General features: G+C 37.8%; 1 protein-coding gene across 1 annotated transcript in view; it reads left to right on the forward strand.

Moving 5' to 3' along the window:
• The first annotated feature begins 2,978 nt into the window (after nt 1-2,978).
• Nucleotides 2,979-19,461, forward strand: part of ZDBF2 (zinc finger DBF-type containing 2) — a 30,267-nt gene continuing 13,784 nt past the window's right edge. Inside the window, exons 1-4 of the mRNA XM_033429231.2 lie at nt 2,979-8,414; nt 9,120-9,198; nt 10,755-10,859; nt 14,987-15,114. Of these exons, the coding sequence (XP_033285122.1) occupies nt 10,800-10,859; nt 14,987-15,114 (188 nt within the window). The 5' untranslated portion in view covers nt 2,979-8,414; nt 9,120-9,198; nt 10,755-10,799. The remainder of the gene's footprint in view (nt 8,415-9,119; nt 9,199-10,754; nt 10,860-14,986; nt 15,115-19,461) is intronic.

Below are 19,461 nucleotides of genomic sequence, written 5' to 3' on the forward strand. Positions count from 1 at the left end.
ATTTTTCTCCCTGAGGAGGGAATGGAATACATATAATCCCAACCTTGATTCCTAGGGTCCTTTAAATAAATATTTGCTGAATGTATGGGTTTAGATCTGTAGTGGATTAATAAAGGATTGGGGGGAAATTACAAGTTTTAGAGCTTCATCTTAAAGATAATTAAACTCTGTCGAAAATGCACCCATTGCCACTTGACAGAAATCTGGTCTGGAAGGACTGCTAATCTGATGCAGGATAGCACTTCCTCTAATTTTACATGATAGTGTCACGTTGGAAAAAAATGCAGCCAACCAAACTAACATGCAATGGTTTCCTGTAACTTAGTATTTTTATTTCATACTTAGTGAAAGAACAGTTTCAGACTCAGATACAGACTGCTATGTATCAATCTTGTGCATGCAATAAAAAAGGAAATATAAGTAAAATTGGTTATGGTGTTCCCCAAATTTCTTCACTTTCCAACTTTTCTAAATCACTTTTTGAATCAATTGTTAATGGCTGTGGTTTACCATACAGTACTGTCTTTTGTGCCACCAAAAGTGTTGGTGGTGCACCAAGCCTTCAAAAAGTGCTCCATTACCAAATCCAGGATTTTTTCCAAGCTGCAGATCCTATTCCTCAAGTTTTGATGCCAGCACTTTCTTGATCTATCCTGAAGAGTTCAATGGATGGTTTTCAGGTAACATCCAGACTCATTTTCCTTCTTCAATGATTTGTTTGGACTAAAACTTAAGAGCAGTTGTAACTGACTAACCATACCATCAGGAATAATAACTATGTAATTTCACTTTTTTTGGGGGGGGGGATGTTAGGCTTACTATTTAACTGTTCAGATATAGGTTTCCAAAGTGCATTAAGAACTAATGTACTTGGTGAGTAATTCAGGGCTCCCACGGTTTAATAGCTTGTAGCGAGTGCCATCTCTCTCTTTTGTAAGTGCTGGAGAAATCTCTTTTTGGTCTTGGAAAAATCTTCCCTCTTTTTCTAAGAAAAACTCCCTTTAAGTCTGAAAGACTCCTGTGTCTCTCCCTCCCCTTAATTCCTCCTCCTGTTAATTCCCTCCTCTGAGGGCTGTGGGCTTTATTATATTAAAAAATGCACTTAATTCAGTTGAAATAAGGACAATGTGAACAGCTTTTTTCTAAGAAAATCTTCCCTCTTTTTCTAAGAAAAATTCCCTTTAAGTCTGAGAGACTCCTGTGTCTCTCCCTCCCCTTAATTCCTCCTCCTGTTAATTTCCTCCTCTGAGGGCTGTGGGCTTTATTATATTAAAAAATGCACTTAATTCAGTTGAAATAAGGACAATGTGAACAGCTACATTCAAGTTCCTATGTGTGGAGGGAAGGACAACTAGGTTAATATAATAGCCACCTGGCCAATATTGAGGCCAGTTTGTAAAATGCACCCCGATTTCAGAAATGTTAAAGAGTGAAAAATGTGTGTCTTAGCATCTGTGAAATACATCATGTCATGGTGGCTGGGTTAATGGGTGATGGGTTTTCTTTGATCCGTTCCAAGGTTGGGATTTGGAAAGGGCTTAACTTAAAAGAAATCAGTACTTCTTGGTGTGTTTAAAAAATCTAAAGGGGTTGACGAACGAACAGTTGCAATAGCCCTCATTTAAAGCAGAGGAGAAAGTTGTAACAGGGGGAAAGATATAGTGGGGGAGGCAGGAGCTGAGAATTACATAAAGAATGGAAACTACGGATGCCAAAGCAATGGATAGGTTTAAAAAAGGGGAGGGGGACAATGTCACAAGCTCTCCAAAAAAGCATAATGATAGTTACAGCAAGAGCCAAAGAGCAAAGTAGCTCATGTTAAGATTATTTTTACGTAAGACATAAGCTCTCCAACTGGAGGCCCTCTCATTTTAGGTATGATAATTTTCCTTATCACAGATTATTATGATATATTCAGTACTGTGATTGATTTAGGTTTGTATCCATTATACACAAAACTGTTTTTGCACACCACTATACTTGTAGTGAGTGGTACAGAATATAATTAAATGACTGAGTAGATTCTGGTCAATATTCGGCACCCTTTCATATGCAATGCAGGTCTCTGAATACCTAACTTCTTTAAACCTCACTTTTCTCATTTGTCCAAGGGGGTCATAATAGCATTCGTCCTAAGGTCCTATAAAGGGTTGCCCTGAGTATGAATTGCAAGAATACACACGTAAACCTTAAACACGATGCCTAGCACAAAGTAAGCGCTCATTAAACAGCAGCTTTTGTTAGGTGCACCTCACGCGGGAAACACACGAAAGCAGCGCGAAAGACTAGCTCTCTTAGTTCCATTTTCTACAGTTCCTACGTGGCTTTGAATTGGCAAGCAATTTCTATTTGGTCCCTCAAATGCTAAAACCTTGATGTCTATCCTGCGTTATAAGCCTAGTCTTTTGGGTTGGAACACGTTTAATTTCACAAGCTCCGGACTGGGGCCCTGACCCTGGAGGAAGTGTTCCCTTTCAAGATGTGGGGACGGGACAGCGCGGCGGGAGGAAGGGTACTCCAACCACCAGGGGCGGGGGTGGGCAGGGGGCGGTCCCGTGGCTCCTGCGTCAGAGGGGCCCCTGTTTTCGCACCTTCGTTGACGTCAAACCTTAATGAGGGCTGCAACGCTACATTCCCCGTGGACGTCTACGTGGGCTGAGTCGTGATTCGGAACCCGGGTCCTGCGAGTGACGCTCTCGCTCTGCTTATCCTCCCGCACTGGCGGGAGAGACGGTGGCTCCAATTTCTGGCTCCGCGGGCGGCGGGCGGCTCTCCGGACAGCCCGGGGGTCTGGGCGTCGTGGTGGATCCGGAATAGGAAGGGAGCGTACTCCCTGGGTCCTTGGCCTCCACCCGGGCCGGGAAGGAATCACGGCGGCCTCCACCGAGGTGAGAACGGCCGCAGGGCGGAGTGGGGGCGGGGCGAGCGCGGGAGGGGCGGGGCCGGGAGGCGCGCAGCAGAGGAGAAGATCTCGGGCCCCGAGCGCGCGGCCGGGGGTGGGGCCTGCTCGCCTCTTTCGCGGGGAGACTTCTTCCTCCAGACGGACGCGTAGACTGCTCGCCCGGCTCCAGCGCCCGCTTCGCAGGTCCTTGGCTTCCCCTCACCCCGAGTCCCTTTCTGCCCCTCTTACGTGAGCGGGGCCGGCGTCTCCGGGCCGGGATCGAGGTGGCTGGGGCGTGGGTGGAGGTGGCGCGCAGGCTGCCTTGCCCGTCTGTCGGGGGCCCCAGGTCGGAGGGGCTCGCGGACTAGGCCTTGGGCAGGGGCAGGGGAGGAGGCGGCCTGCGGAGGTCGGATTTAGGGCTTTGTGCCCGCGGGAAGTGCAGGGGCACCTATGGGGCCGAGATCCGGAGCCACCTGTCCACAAATCCCTTTCTCCCAGTGCCCTGCGTTGTGTCCAGCTGTCCCCAAATCTAGCCTTTACCGGCCTCTGGCGATCAGAATTTATTTTGGAGACGTTAGATTTTTGTGTTAACAATCATTTTACTATTGTCGTGCAACAGTTGTGCAAATCTGGTCAAATTACGCCGTTGTTATCACGTGCTCCTAAGGCCCTTTCCAGTTCCTAACATTTTCCGGCGCGATGAATCTGGCAGCGCGTGGGAGAGATACTGACTCTCACGGAACTAAAACGCTTTTTACCCCTTCAAATTGAATTTTGTTTACCTTTGTTTTTGTTTTTTACAGCAATTATGTACTATCGGGGGGGAAAAATCGCTGAAAAAGCTATAGCAATCTCATCGTCAAGAGAGAGTCACTATTAACAATTTGGGATACATAAACAGATATTCGTGTTACATAAATGGGGTGCTAATGTGATCTACTGTTTAATACATGAAGGACTGTTTCTATATCAATGCATAAACATCTTTCCACTGCCTTCTCAACTTGCACTGATTTGGACCCAAAGCCTGTAAAGCAAGAATTTTCTTCTCCCTGAACCTTGACCAAGTGGCCAACCTTAGCAAAGAAACTCCTAAAAGATTTAATAAAATATCACTGCAGTGGCCAAGATGTTGGATAGAAATAAGCTGAATTCAGGGTAACAGTCATTTTCTATGAAGTATTGTTTGCTCGCTTAATAATTTGAGGCAATGTGTTTTTTTAAATGGCAGTTTTCAAACCATTAGTGAATTGTGAGATTAATGTAGTGGGTCATAACCACTGGTTTCATAAGCCGAAATAAGATAACATAGAAAATACCAGAATGCATTACCTGTAATGAAGATATTGTTTTGTGAAACTTATAAAGTGTGCATGTGTGTGTGGTGTGTGCATGTGTGTCTACATATGCTGGGTTGTGATATAAAATGTACTGCTTCCCGTGTGCCATGCTAATCAAATTTGAAAGTCACAGTCACTAAGGTACTGTCAGCGCTCATCTCAGAAAGGGAGGGAAAAAAAAAAAAAGAATGGGAGCGATGATGCAATTAAGTTTAACAATAGTTCTACTTTTTTCTTTGGAACATGTGACAGTGTTTATTGTAGCGAATTAGATCTTAATTATTTGTTTTCACCTAATATTAAAACAATCAATTAGCATTCCTGAAAATACAGAGAGAAAGCCTTTTAAAGAAGTTCAGAGGTTAAGAGCATAAACTGCTCAGATTGACCTAGGGTCAAATCCCAGCTACGCTGGTTATTTGTGTGTGATCTGGAACAAGATAGTGCTTCTCTCCTGATTTGTAAAGTGGGAGTTACCGGAACACCAGCTATATAAGGCTGTTTGATATTCAGATGAGATAATGCATGTGAAACTGTTGATTTAGTGCCTGCACAGATTAAGTACTCACTACAGGTTAGCTATTTAGACTGAACGGAGGTATCCAGGATAATTCTTGTCGCCAGAGGTAAACCCATAGAAGGTGGATAATCCAAAAGAGGGGGAAATTGAAAATCGGTTAATAATGTTATAAGGAAAGGGACACTGAATTAAGATGGTCTTTTTATATGATTTAGCCATTGTTTTGTGACTGCTCCCCAATTGTTTTTCTATTGCTAGAAAAGTAATTTAGATTATCTTATTCAGTAGACCAAATGCCCTTCTATTGTCTTTACTTATTTATTATTGAACTGATGTCTCTATTGTCAAGCAACTGAAAAATATTTGCCACAGGGATTCTGGGTTTTGTTAGCTCTTATTCAGTACCACTGTCAGCTTGAGAAACTCACACACTTATAATTCAAGGCACTTCAAAAATGTGTTTGTTTATCTCTGCAGTAGGTAAAGATCTCAGGTATGCAAGAAATAATACTAAAAAAAAAAGCACTTTATTTCTATTTTGTGACACTTCTGCTGAAGTTATCTCAGGCATTTCAAAGATCTCTCTTCACTGCCCCAGATTGGTTTTGCAGTTTTAAATGTTACATAAACCAATGAAATAAGAGTGTAAGCATTGTCATTTTTCATAGCACTTTATTTTTATGAAAAATAAATCAAATGCTTTGGCCTCAAAAAAAGGCTGTTGCAAAAGCACTTAATTGGGTATCACAACTGTAAAAGGTTGGGGGAAATCTTAAACATTAATTGTAATACTTCTCTCAGTTTTGAAAATGTCTTTAAGTTCTTATTCTGTTTTAGAGGAACCAAAATGGAAATGTTACCGAACCGAACTTGGGTCTGCTCGCCCGCTGCACAGCAAAGCCAATCTACTGACACCGGGTTGTGGTGAAGGAAAGTACAGCGTTTATTTGCAGGGTGCCAAGCAAGGAAAACAGGCAGCTCGTGTTCAAAAGACCCGAACTCCCCGATGGCTTTCAGGGAAGGGTTTTTTAAGGCCAACATTTGGGGCAAGGGTTGCAGCTCGTGGACTTTCTTCTGATTGGTTGGTGGTGAGGTAACAGGGTGATTTTTCGGGATTCTTAATCATTAACCTTCTGGTTCCAACCAGTCTGGGGTCTGCCTTCCTGTTAGCATGTAGTCACCATCCTCCACTGGGTGGGGGGGTCTTAGTTTCTGCAGAAAAACTCAAAGATATGCTTCAGATTGTTATGTATATCCCTTGAAGAGGAACTAGTACTCTGTTTTACTGCTGAAATATTGTTTAAGCTATCATTACTTTTCTTGCCTAACTGCTTTTCCTTTGTTTCTGCATTCCCTCACTTCCCTAATTTGTAACTGTTTGAGTCTGCTTTTTGGAACCAGGGAAGGCCTAGGAGACTAAAGCCTTTTTCTACAAACAAGAAATGGGGGACATGGAGGGGCTTTTGTAACTGGGAGGGCCCCACAGGGTCCTGCTTGGTCTCAGTCTCCCCTTTTCTTTGATACTTCTCAATCCTAAAGGGAGCAGGGGTGGGACAAGAAAGGGAGTAAAGTTTTGGATAGAGAGGTTAATCATAAACTCGTCAGGGGAACTTGGTCTTAGGGGGACTTGGTTTCAGAAACTCCTTGAGGGTAAATCATGATGTGTTTATGAAAATATGAAAAAATAAGACTTGGAAGTCTAGCTGTCCTATCCACAAAAAGCCCTCAATGAAACAAAAAAGTCTATCTTGACCTTAAATCAAACATGTATTCATTTGTATGTTTTAAGTTAGATAAAATATTAAGGTTATGTGTGTATGTATTTTAAAAATCATCTTATTGACCAATTTTTAAAAAGTTAACTCACCAACTACTGGGTCTTATCAGATAAGAGGGCTTTTATCTTACACTGATAAAATGAAATAGTATGCAATAGTATGCAATCTTTAAACATACTGTTTTGAATTATATATAATCTCATATAGAGGTGCTCATCATATATGGTTAAATGAGAGAGGAGACTATAGAATAGAATGGGTAGTACCATTCCATTTTTTGTAAAAACATGTTTAGAACAAAGAAGAATATATGGCAAATGTAAATGGTGGGTAGTGGAATTACGGCTGATTTTATGCTCTTTATTTCTTAATTTTTATAATTGTACTATCATTTTGTTTTACTTTCATAATAAAAATTAATAAATTAATAAATATCATAAAATTAATAAAAGTCATTTCTTAAAGAAAAAATTAATGTGTGTTTTCCTAATTTATAAGTATAAATGAGACTAAGTCTTTGCTCTAAGGGATACTGACTCTTTGAACTTGGATGTTTTGGGTATTAACTAATTCTCCAATATTCTAGGAAATAGTGCTGAATAGTTTAACAGTTATATTCCTTATCCTATGAAAAGCATCTTTGAGTAGGAAAGAACTGTTGTTCCAGAATTTTCTTAAAGCCCTCCTTGAGTACACTGCTTTCCAAAAAATTTATACACTGCCTGAAGATATGGTCTAAATCTTTAGTCTGCTTTTAAATCCTATCATGTCAAAACTCAGTCTACTTTTCTTGCTTTATTGCCCCTTAAATTCTTAAATGAAAACTTAGCTCCAGATGAATTTGTCAACTCACTATCTCCAAAAGTATCTTGCGCTTTCTTGCTTTTATACTTTGCTTCTTTGTTACTTGGAATAGCTTTTCCTGACAGTTGTGTAAACAAATTCTACCCAGTTTCCAATGTCCAGTTAAAAAAAACATATCCACCGTGACATCCCTGGTTCCTCCAGCTAAAACTGAATTTTGCAGCTAAACCTATTTGCACTTATTATTTGTGCCTAGGCATTTCTCAGATACCACCTGATATTTTTGCATTTATTTCCCAATTCCATCTAAACTTCTTGAGAGCAAGAAAGCTTGTATTATATTTCTGTCTATCCCTTGACGCTCCTAGCATAGAACCCTGCACAGGGTAGGTGCTAAATGTTTATTCCTTGATCGTATGGTGGTGTCAAGTGTTGAGTTCAAGTGCTGGAATTTCTTGTTAACCAGTGATCCTCGGTAGGGGGGTTAACACTTTGCCCACGACAATGTGGACGAATAAAAAAAGGATAATTTGGCTTAATTGTCAATTGATATAGATAGGTGATAAGGAATTGACAGTAGTTTTTATTAAAACTAACACAAAAGCTAAGAGTTGTGTAGTTAGTTCAGGACTCAAACTTAAGTTTCACATAAATATTTCTTTGAAAAGTCTCTCATGAAGCTCATTTTGGGTTTGATGGCCTCTGTTCTTAACCCTCCCAGAGGCACAGGTGTGCCTCGCGTTCTTACAGCTACTGTTCCCAGAACCCAGAGATCTGAAGTATTTGACGGTGGGTTATATGCACCCTCAGAGTTACTCTGTTCCAGAACATCTTAAGAGGTCATGTGGGATTCAGTGCGTCATAGTATGTAAAGTGCTTTGTGTTCAAAAGTTAGTAGTTTTTCTCCTATTACTGGAAACATAATCGTGTCAGTCTTCAAACTTAAATTGTGACGAGGGTATTTATTTAATTTGGTTAATGGTAGACACTCATAGGGCTTATCATTTTTTGTTAAACAGTTTTATTTTAATTTATAGATGTTTGCCAGGACTAAATATAGCTGATGAAATATCTGACCTTTTCTGCTCAAGGTAAATGATTTGTTACTTTATAAAAATACCAGGTACCAATAGAATTCAGAGTTTGTATAAAAAGACCCATTTGGTCTTGTAAAGTGATGTAATCCCGGGCCCCAAAGAAATGATCTCTTTAAGAATTTTGTTAGTACATGAAAAATGACGTATTATTGGTTCAACCTATATCAGAATCACCTTGGAACATTTTAAATATGTGTAATATGCATGTGCCTGGCTTCCCACCAGGGGATTTTGATTCCATAAGTTTTTGGGGTTTTAGCATGTGAATTTTTCCAAATGCCAACAGGTGCTTTTGGTTTACTGTGGCTCTGTTTCATTGTGGCATGGCACTAGAGATGATGAAATGGCAGGTAATAATGCCATGGGAGTTAAAGTCCATAAGGGTTAAAGATCAAAAAATATTTAAAGTTTTTAAATTTTGTGTGTGTGTGTGTGTGATGTTAGACTCATGCTTTCATTTTGCCTTTTATTCAATGAATGTTTTAATTATATTTTAAATAAAGCACTAAAAAGTTTATTTAATGATTTTTCAGAGTTCAGGTTTAAACTCTAGAGTTCTCTCAGCCTGAAAATTGCCACATCTATGAATACAACTTAAACTTTCTTTCATTTTGTTGCTTCAGGTTAATAAGTGACGTAAGTTAATGGAAAAAAGACGAAATTTTAAGTAAATAATTTCTTATATATTCTTTATTTCAGAAGCTGGTTTAATTGATTTATTTTCCCTATAAGTGAGAAGTCAGAAACTATCAAAGTTTCTCATAATAAAAAGTAATGGGTAAGTGAATGTTACGATAGCATTTTGATTTAATGAAGCTTTTCTATTCTTATTGGTTTTAAGGCTGTGGTTTCAATTTTTGAACATTGATTTTAATGAATAAACTTTTTCTGTTGCAGGATAATCTTATCAGAAACACTCATAACGTTATAGGATCATTCTCTTTATTTTTTTCGACAGATAAGAGTGTTTAAAATAATTAGAATTAAAACCTTGATGAAATTATCTCTTAAAATCCTATTTTCACTTTCACAAAACAGCAAAAAAACTCATTGTATTTAATTTATTACTTAAATTTGTTATATTTTGTGTATGTGAATAAATTGTGTGTGTATCATAATTACTTGGGAAATTTAAAAAATTCTGAATTCTAGGCTCTATTCTCAGATTTACTAAATCAGAATTTTGGGGTATGATTTTTATATTCAGCCTGGTTTGGAAACCAGTATGTAATGCAGTATGTAATGATGAAGGATTATAGTTTTGGGGAGGAGGGTAGAAACTTGGAAACTATTCTTTATTTGTAGAGAAATCTTATTGCACTAATTGGAAAAAAATTCTTCATATTCGTTTGGTTTATGTAATTGTCAGAAGAGAAATGTCTTTTGTTTCAGAGGCTGTATTAGTTGCTATTTTGTTTTTTAGCAACTTTGTTGGATAAATTACTTTAAAATCTGCCTCTGTGGATTAAGCAGAAAATAAATGTAGTATCTTTACTCTCATGCTAGAGAATAAGATGTTATATATGACACTGAGAGTTCACATAATCTGGGATTTTGTGTAGAAACATAATGGGAAAATTAATAAGCTTTGTTAAAGTATAGTAAATATACTATAGTAACAACTTAGAAATAGTAATTTGTCTTTATAAATTGAGTACTGTATTCAATACTGAATCACTTTCTGATAACTCTTAACAACTTAGAAAATCAATAAAAAATGTAGTCATCTAGGCTTCAAATACTGGCAACACACTACTCTTTTAGAAGATGCATAGGTCTCAGAGAAAGACAGATACTGTATGATATCATATATATCCACGTATATGTGGAATCTAAAAAATAAACTAGTGAATATAACAGAAAAGAAACAGACTCATAGATAGAGAACAAACTAGTGGTTACCAGTGGGGAGAGGGAAGAGAAGAGGGGCAAGATAAGGGTAGGGAATTAAGAGGTACAAACTGCTATGTATAAAATAGATAAGCTACATGGATATATGGTACAACACAGGGAATATGGCCAATATTTTATAATAACTATAAATGGAATATACCCTTTAAAAATTGTGAATTGTACTGTGTTGAACACCTGAAACTTACATTGTGCCTCAACTATTCCTCAATTAAAAAAGAAAAGAAGATTCAGAGGTCTCATTTTATTCCAGGCTCATTGATTGGTTCAGTAGCTCATGGTAGCCTTGTCTGTTTTCGCAATTATTAGAAATATGAGTGGGTAGGACCCAAGAATGAATTTCTGGTCTCTGATATTATCATAGCTATTTTCCTTATGGTAATAAGGAATTACTGTGCTTTTGCCATTTTTGTTTTTTTCCAGTTTGAGTGTTCAAGGACAATAGCCATCTGACTTTGGTTATTCAATATGCAGAACAGACCAGGATATTGCAGCTATTGCTGTGTGCACTATAATAACCTGGAACAGGTGAGAAGATCCTATTACTATGGTTATACCACAAAGGACCTAGTCGTAACTTTCCCTTCTTTTACGTTTAATTAAATTCATTTATTCCTTCATTGAACAGACTATATTGAGACTCTACTAATGGGCAGATACTGTTTAAGTTTCTAGGGATATGGCCATGAACAAAATCAGTTTCCTTTATTCATGAAGCTTATACTTTAGTGCAGTAAGACAGGAAGTAAGTAGTCATATAAGTTTAGTACATAGTATGTCAGATTGTGATAAATGTTATGAGGAAAATAAAATAGGGAAGAGTGTGCAATTTTAGGGAGAGTGGCCAGGTAAGGTTAAGGAAGTGACATTTGAGTTGAGATTTGAATGAAATGCAGGGGCCAGCCTTGCTTATATCTGGGGGAAGAATTTCTGGGTAGAGGGACAGGAGAGCAAGGATAGAGACCCTGAGGCAGAAGAGTGGTTAGCATGCTAACTAAAAGCCAGGAGGCCAATGTGGCTGCGGTGGAGGTCAGGTGGGGGGTGGAAGTTAAGTGACAGGTGAGGAATTCAGAGCATTAGATTTTGTAAGTCATTGTAAGACAAGGTAAGGACTTTGAATTTTATGCTTTGATGCACAAAAGTTTAAATTTTTGCTATAGTTGAATTTGTCTTATCTTCTTCTGTTACTTGTGTTTTTGGTGTCATAAAAATTGCCTAAAAAAAAAATTGCCTAATCCAAGTTCATGAAGATTGATGCCCTGTCTTTTAAAAATACGGCCACATTAGTGGTTAGAACTTCAACATAAGAATTTGGCGGAGGTGGGAGGGGTGGACGCAGTGCAGTCTATAGCATTTACACTGTTTGAGTTTTGGATGTTAAACCAATTTTTCATTCCTGGGATAAATTCCACTTGGTCATGGTGTATAATTCTTTTTATATGTTGCTGGATTTGGCTTGCTAGTATTTTGTTGCAGATTTTTGCATATATATCCATAAGATATATTGTCTGTAGCTTTTTTTTTTTTTTTGGCTGTGTTGGGTTTTCATTGCTGCGTGCGGGCTTTCTCTAGTTGTGGCGAGCGGGGGCTACTCTTCCTTGCGGTGCACGGGCTTCTCATTGTGGTGGCTTCTCTTGTTGCAGAGCACGGGCTCTAGGTGCTTGGGCTTCAGTAGTTGTGACATGTGGGCTCAGTAGTTGTGGCACGCGGGCTCAGTAGCTGTGGTGTGAGGGCTTAGTTCCTCTGCAGCATATGGGATCTTCCTGGACCAGGGATTGAACCTGTGCCACCTGCATTGGCAGGCGGATTCTTAACCACTGTGCCACCAGGGAAGTCCTCATCTGTAGCTTTTTTTCCTTGTGATGTGTTTGGTTTTGGTATCAGGGTAGTACTGGCTTCATAGAATGAGTTGAGTAGTATTCCTTTCTCTTCTTTTTGTTGGAAGAGTTTGTGAAACATCAAGTATGGAGATTTTGAAATAAGTATTCATGGTCATAGTAGCTGCAGCTTTCTGACCAGGATTGTTAACTTAGAAGATTCTCAAGTTTTTCTTCAGCTGTGGAATTGTCTCATAGGTGAAGCAATCATATAATGAAGCTTCTGCTAGTGCTAAACTGTTTGATCTTTGATGATATCTAAGACAAGTTTATAATATATAAAAATTATGCTGTTTAGTAGCATTTGTTTTGTTTAATGATCTAATAGTAAACACCTAAATTCATACTAGGAAGAGTTTTTATTATTGTGATTTCTACATCTCTGCCTTTTTAAAAAAGAAATAATTTTTAATGCTGGTTATAAACATGAGGAGGCAGATAATAAATCTCAAGTTCTCTTCAATATTTCTCTCATGATTGAGAAATTATATCATCACTTGAATGGAAAATTATTTGTTGAACTTTTGCTAGTGATAAAACATGTTTATGCTTTAACTACAAGTTCTAGTCAATAAGCATTCAGTATAATTTTTTTGCTTAAGGTTTAGAATAATAATTTTTAGACATTTGGATACTCCTGTACTAAACTGACATTTAAAAAGATTCTGTTGATGGTAGCTGAGGTAATTTGTACTAACTATAAAAGCTTGAAAAAAATACACACACACACATATATATGTATATATATGATTCAAAGCTTTGGTGAACTACTAAGGCAGTGAAGACATATGGGGCCCAGATCTAGCTGAATATTGATCAGAATATTCAACAGAAATAATGGAAGCCAAAAGAAAGAAAACAACTGCCAACTTAGAATTCTATACTCAGTAAATAAGGTGAAATAAAATATTTTCAGGAAACAAAAATTAAGGGAATTTATCACCAGCAGACACTTATTAAAGGAAGTACTAAAAAGAGTTTTTCAGGTAGAGGGAAAATGATTCCAGTTGGAAGCTCAGAGATACAGGAAGGAACGAAGAGCAATGGAAAGGTAAATAGGTGGGCAATGTAAATGAATAATATCTTGTGAGATTAACAACAGTGGCATATAAATTGGAAGGGGAGTAAATTGAGCTAATACCTAAGGACCTTGCATTGTTCAAGAAGAGAGTGGGGACTTCCCTGGTGGTCCAGTGGTTAAGACTCGGCACTTACAGTGCTTCCAAGGCAGTGGGTGCAGGTTTGATCCCTGGTCAGTAGAACAAAGATCCCACAAGATCCCACATGCTGTGAGGCATGGCCAAATTAAAAAAAGAGAGAGAGAGAGTAAAAGTAACAAGTACTTTTGATCAGTCAGGGTTGCATGTTATAGTCTGTTACCACTAATAGACTAGGAAAAAGTCTATATAAAATATAGATCTTTGTAGTCTATATAAAATTGGAATAATAAAAAGTAGTCCACAAAAAAATAAGAAAGCAGAGAGATAGGGACACTGTGTAGGCAAGAATAGAATAATAAAACAGATTTAAAAATAAAAACAAGAATTAACTACAAATGTATCAGTAATAAATTACGTGAAAATAGACGATGTTTGAATTAAACTATATTCAGTATTTTATCAGAGGTCCTAGTCAGGGAAATAAAGAAAGAAAAAGAAAAGAAAATGATAAAGATTAGAGAAGAAGAAATAAAACTGTTAGTATTTGTATACAGTGTGATTGTGCACAAAGAAAATCCTAAAGATATTTAGATGAACTATTAGAATTGTTAAGTGATTTTTAAAAACTTTTGGGCCAACGTAAAAATAAATTGTCTTCTTAGAGTAAATATATATATGTATAGCAATCACTTTGCTGTACACATAAAACTGACATAACATTGTAAGTTAAATATACTTCAATAAAAAATAGTTAGAAAAAAAGAATAAAAAAATTGTCTTTCTATATATAAACACCACATAGAAGATGAGATTTGAAGAAGGTATTTACAACAGCATCAAAAATCATCAACGTTTAAGGAATATGTATAAAAAATATGTATAAGATTTTTGCACAGAAAACTATAAACATTGAGAGAAATTTAAGAAAAATTTAAAAATTAAATGCACACACATACACAAAAGAAAGTGAAAAGGCAAGCCACAGAGAGGAAGATGATACAGATCTTCCTCAACTTATGATGGGATTACATCCTGATTGTAATTTGAAAATATCTTAGGTTGAAAATGCATTTAACACACCTAACCTATTGAATATCATAGCTTACCTAGTCTACCCTAAAATTACTCAGAACACTTCATCAGCCTACAATTGGGCAAAATCATTTATGCAAAGCCTATTTTATAATAATTGAGTAGCTCATGTAATTTATTGAATACTGTACAGAAAGTGAAAAACAGAATGTTTTTGTTTGTTTGTTTGTTTGTTTTGCGGTACGCGGGCCTCCCACTGCTGTGGCCTCTCCCGTTGCGGAGCACAGGCTCCAGACGCGCAGGCTCAGCGGCCATGGCTCACGGGCCCAGGCGCTCCGCGGCACGTGAGATCTTCCCGGACCGGGGAACGAACCCGTGTCCCCTGCATCGGCAGGCGGACTCTCAACCACTGCGCCACCAGGGAAGCCCCCCTTATGGTTTTTAGATGCATATTTTAGAATTGCTTTATAGAAAGGGTATATTAATTTATACTTCTACTAGGTGTATAATGAATTTATATTGTGACACTCTCACTACTAATGAGTATTACCCATTTAAAAATATTCATTTTCTTTTTACTTTATAGCATATATCCAGTGATCAACACAGATACTTGACCACACAGAGTAGACAATTGATGGCTACCACTAGTTTGATGGATCGTTTCTTGCAGGATGTTCTGAGGCACCACCCATATCATTATCAAGAAAGCAGGTAAAGTAACTGAGTGGAATAATATTAGCACAAAGTTAGTTATATGTTACAGTAAATGTTTGTGTTAATTGTTCTAATACTTCCTAAAATGAACCTTTGAATCAAGGAATATAACGTGAAATTTTATCTAGTAACTTACCTTTGCAATTATTTAAAAATTTTTCCTAGCTTAGGTAAGAAATTTCACTCTAAAAGTTATGGACTACACTGTGCTTTTTCTAAAGAAAAGTCTTAAGCCAATAAATAATTATATATCATTAAGGTGTTTTGTAAGGATGTCACAGGATTAAACACGGTAAAAAGGTGGGAGCAAACATAACTTTTACGAGATTAGTAACCAGAAAGTTGGTGACAGTAGCCAAGTAAGGGTGGTTAAGGTAAAAACTAAGTTAATTCCACATTAATGGAACTATTTGCTATTTTGTCAAATAGAATTGGCTCTTTTTATAATTTGTCAGTATCTTGATAGCTTACTCTTGTATTAATTTATTTTGGTTTTAATAAAAATAAATATTTTGATAACATTTAAAAAAGTTAATGTCCTATGTTAAAGAAGAACTTTGGTAGAAAATCAGATTATGTACTGTGGTGAGTTTGCAACTACAGCTATACAAGATAAGGCAAAATAGATCATTAGCACATCTGTGCAGAATTATTTGAGTTCAGCACTAGCAGCAGAAAAAAGGATAAACTTCTTGAACGCTTTGCAAGTCACCAACCTAGAACTTAGTAAATGGCGAAAAAGTTTTAATGGGAAAAAGTCAGGAAAAAAATATGTGGTTTTCGTAGAGAATGAACTTGAGGACATGGGGAGGGAGAAGGGGAAGCTGGGACAAAATGAGAGAGTAGCATGGACATATATACACTACCAAATGTAAAATAGATAGCTAATGGGAAGCAGCCGCATAGCACAGGGAGATCAGCTCGGTGCTTTGTGACCACCTAGAGGGGTGGGATAGGGAGGGTGGGAGGGAGACGCAAGAGGGAGGGGATATGGGGATATATGTATACATATAGCTGATTCACTTCATTATACAGCAGAAACTAACACAACACTGTAAAGCAATTATACTCCAATAAAGATGTTAAAAAAAATTATGTGGTTTCTTAGCTGGTGGAAAGATGGAATTAGCCTATCTTGGGGTCAGTATAAATTACCAGTTTATAGTGTATATAAACAATGCTTCAACAAACATATTTGTACATGCAACTTTTTCTGTGGAGTAGATTCCTAGAATTTGAACTTTGGGGCTAAAGTTTATGGACATTAAAAATATTTTTTATTTTTTAACTTTTCATTTTGGAATAATTACAGGCTTACAAAAATTTAGCTGCAAAACTGGTACAAGGAATTCTTGTGTAACTTTTACCTAGCTTCCCCAAATGTTAAATCTAAAATAACCACAGTACAGTGATCAGATCCATGAAATTACATTGATACCATTCTATTTACAGACCTGATGCAGATTTTGTCAGTAGTGTTACTAATGTCCTTTTTTTGGACCAAGATTCCATCCAGGACCACACAGTGCATTGAGTTGTCACAATTCCTTACTTTCCCTTAATCTCGAGTAGTTCCTCAGTCTGTCTTTGATTTCAAGACCTTGACACTTTTTAAAAGAGTACTGGCCAGTTATTTTGTAGGATATTCCTAAATTTGGGTATGCCTGATGTCTTTTCATTTTGTTGATGGTCTCCTTTACTGTGCAAAAGCTTTTAAGTTTAATTAGGTCCCATTTGTTAATTTTTGCTTTTGCTTCTATTGCTCTAGGAGATGGATCCAAAAAAATATTGCTGTGGTTTATGTCAAAGAGTGTTCTGCCTATGTTTTCCTCTAGGAGTTTTATATTATCTGGTCTTACATTTAGGTTTTTAATCCATTTTGAGTTTATCTTTGTATATGGTGTTAGAGAATGTTCTAAGTTCATTCTTTTACATGTAGCTGTTCAGTTTTCCCAGCACCACTTATTGAAGAGACTATCTTTTCTCCATTGTATATTCTTTCCTCCTTTGTCATAGATTAATTGACCATTAATGCATGGGTTTATTTCTTTTTATTTATTTATTTATTTGGCTGTGACGGGTTGTAGTTGCAGCATGCGGGATCTTTCGTTGCAGTGCATGGGTTTCTCTCTTGTTGTGGCACATGGGCTCCAGAGCACATGGGCTCAGTAGTTGTGGTGTGCAGGCTTAGTTGCCCCGTGGCATGTGGGATCTTAGTTCCCCAACCAGGGATCAAACCCACGTCCCTTTCATTGGAAGGCCAGTTCTTAACCACTGGACCACCAGGGAAGTCTGCGTGGGTTTATTTCTGAGCCCTCTGTCCTGTTCCATTGATCTATGTTTCTGTTTTTGTGCCAGTACCATCCTGCTTTGATTACTGTAGCTTGGCAGTATAGTCTGAGGTCAGGGAGTGTGATTCCTCTAGCTCTGTTCTTCTTTCTCAAGATTGTTTTGGCTATTCAGGGTCTTTTGTGTTTCCATACAACTTTTAAAATTATTCGTTCTGGTTCTGTGAAGAATGCCATTGGTATTTAGATAGGGATTGCAGTTAATCTGTAGATTGTCTTGGGTAGTATGGTCATTTTAACAATATTGATTCTGCCAGGAACATAGTGTATCTTTCCATCTGTTTGTGCCATCTTCAGTTTCTTTCGTCAGTGTCTTATAGTTTTCTGAGTACGGGTCTTTTGCCTCCTTAGGTAGATGTATTCCTCGGTGTTTCATTCTTTTTGATGTGATAGTAAATGGGATTGTTTCCTTAATTTCTCTTTCTGGTAGTTCATTGTTAGTGTATAGAAATGCAACAGATTTCTGTTTATTAAGTTTCTATCCTGCAACTTTATCAAATTCTTTGATGAGCTCTCGTAGTTTTTTTTGGTGGCATCTTTAGTATTTTCTATGTATAGTATCATGTCATCTGCAAACAGTGACAGTTTTACTTCTTCCTTTCCATTTTGGATTTCTTTTATTTCTTTTTCTTCTCTTGTTGCTGTGGCCAAGACTTCTAAAACTATGTTGAATAAAAATGGTGAGAGTGGGCATTCTCGTCTTGTTCCTGATCTTGGAGGAAATGCTTTCAACTTTTCCCTGTTAAGCATGTTGTTAGCTTTGGTTTGTCACATATAGCTTTTATTAAGTTGGGGTATGTTCCCTTTATGCCCACTTTCTGGAGAGATTTTATCATAAATGGATGTTGAATTTTGTCAAAAGCTTTTTCTGCATCTATTGAGATGATCATATGGTTTTTATTCTTCAATTTGTTAATATGGTGTATCACATTGATTGATTTGAGTATATTGAAGAATCCTTGCAGCCCTGGGATAAATCCCACTTGTTCATGGTGTATGATCGCTTTAATGTGTTGCTGGATTCTGTTTGCTGGTATTTTGTTGAGGATTTTTGCATCTATATTCATCAGTGATATTGGTCTGTAATTTTCTTTTCTTGTAGTATCTTTGTCTGGTTTTGGTATCAGGGTGATGGTGGCCTCATAGATTGATTCAGAAGTTTTCCATCCTAACCTTACACCTAAAGGAACTAGAGAAAGAAGAACAAACAAAACCCAAAGTTAGTCGAAGGAAAGAAATGATACAGATCAGAGCAGAAATAAATGAAATAGGGACTTCCCTGGTGGTGCAGTGGTTAAGAATCCGCCTGCCAGTGCAGGGGACATGGGTTTGATCCCTGGTCTGGGAAGATCCCATGTGCCGTAGAGCAACTAAACCCATGTGCCACAACTACTGAGCCTGAGCTCTAGAGCCCATGAGCCACAACTACAGAGCCCACACACCACAACTATTGAAGCCCCGCACCATAGAGCCTGCGTGCTGCATCTACTGAGCCCATGCACTGCAATTACTGAAGCCCACATGCTCTAGGGCCCGCGTGCCACAACTACTGAGCCCACGTGCTGCAACTACTGAAGCCTGCACGCCTAGAGCCTGTGCTCTGCAACAAGAGAAGCCACCGCAGTGAGAAGCCTGCACACTACAACGAAGAGTAACCCCCACTTGCCGCAACTAGAGAAAGCCCATGCGCAGCAACAAAGACCCAATGCAGCCAAAAAAAAATTAAGAAAATGATATAATAAAAAAAATGAAATAGAGACTTAGAAAACTAAGAAAAGATCAATGAAACTAAAAGCTGGTTCTTTGAAAGATAAACGAAATTGATAAGCCTTTAGCCAGCCTCATCAAGAAAAAAAGGGAAAGGGCCCAAATCAATAAAATCAGAAATGAAAAGGAGAAGTTACAACAAACACCACAGAAATACAAAGGATCATAAGAGACTACTGTGAACAGCTATATGCCAATAAAATGGACAACCTAGAAGAAATGGTCAAAT

The sequence above is a fragment of the Orcinus orca genome, chromosome 7 (assembly GCF_937001465.1).
Source record: "Orcinus orca chromosome 7, mOrcOrc1.1, whole genome shotgun sequence".
NCBI lineage: Eukaryota > Metazoa > Chordata > Mammalia > Artiodactyla > Delphinidae > Orcinus > Orcinus orca.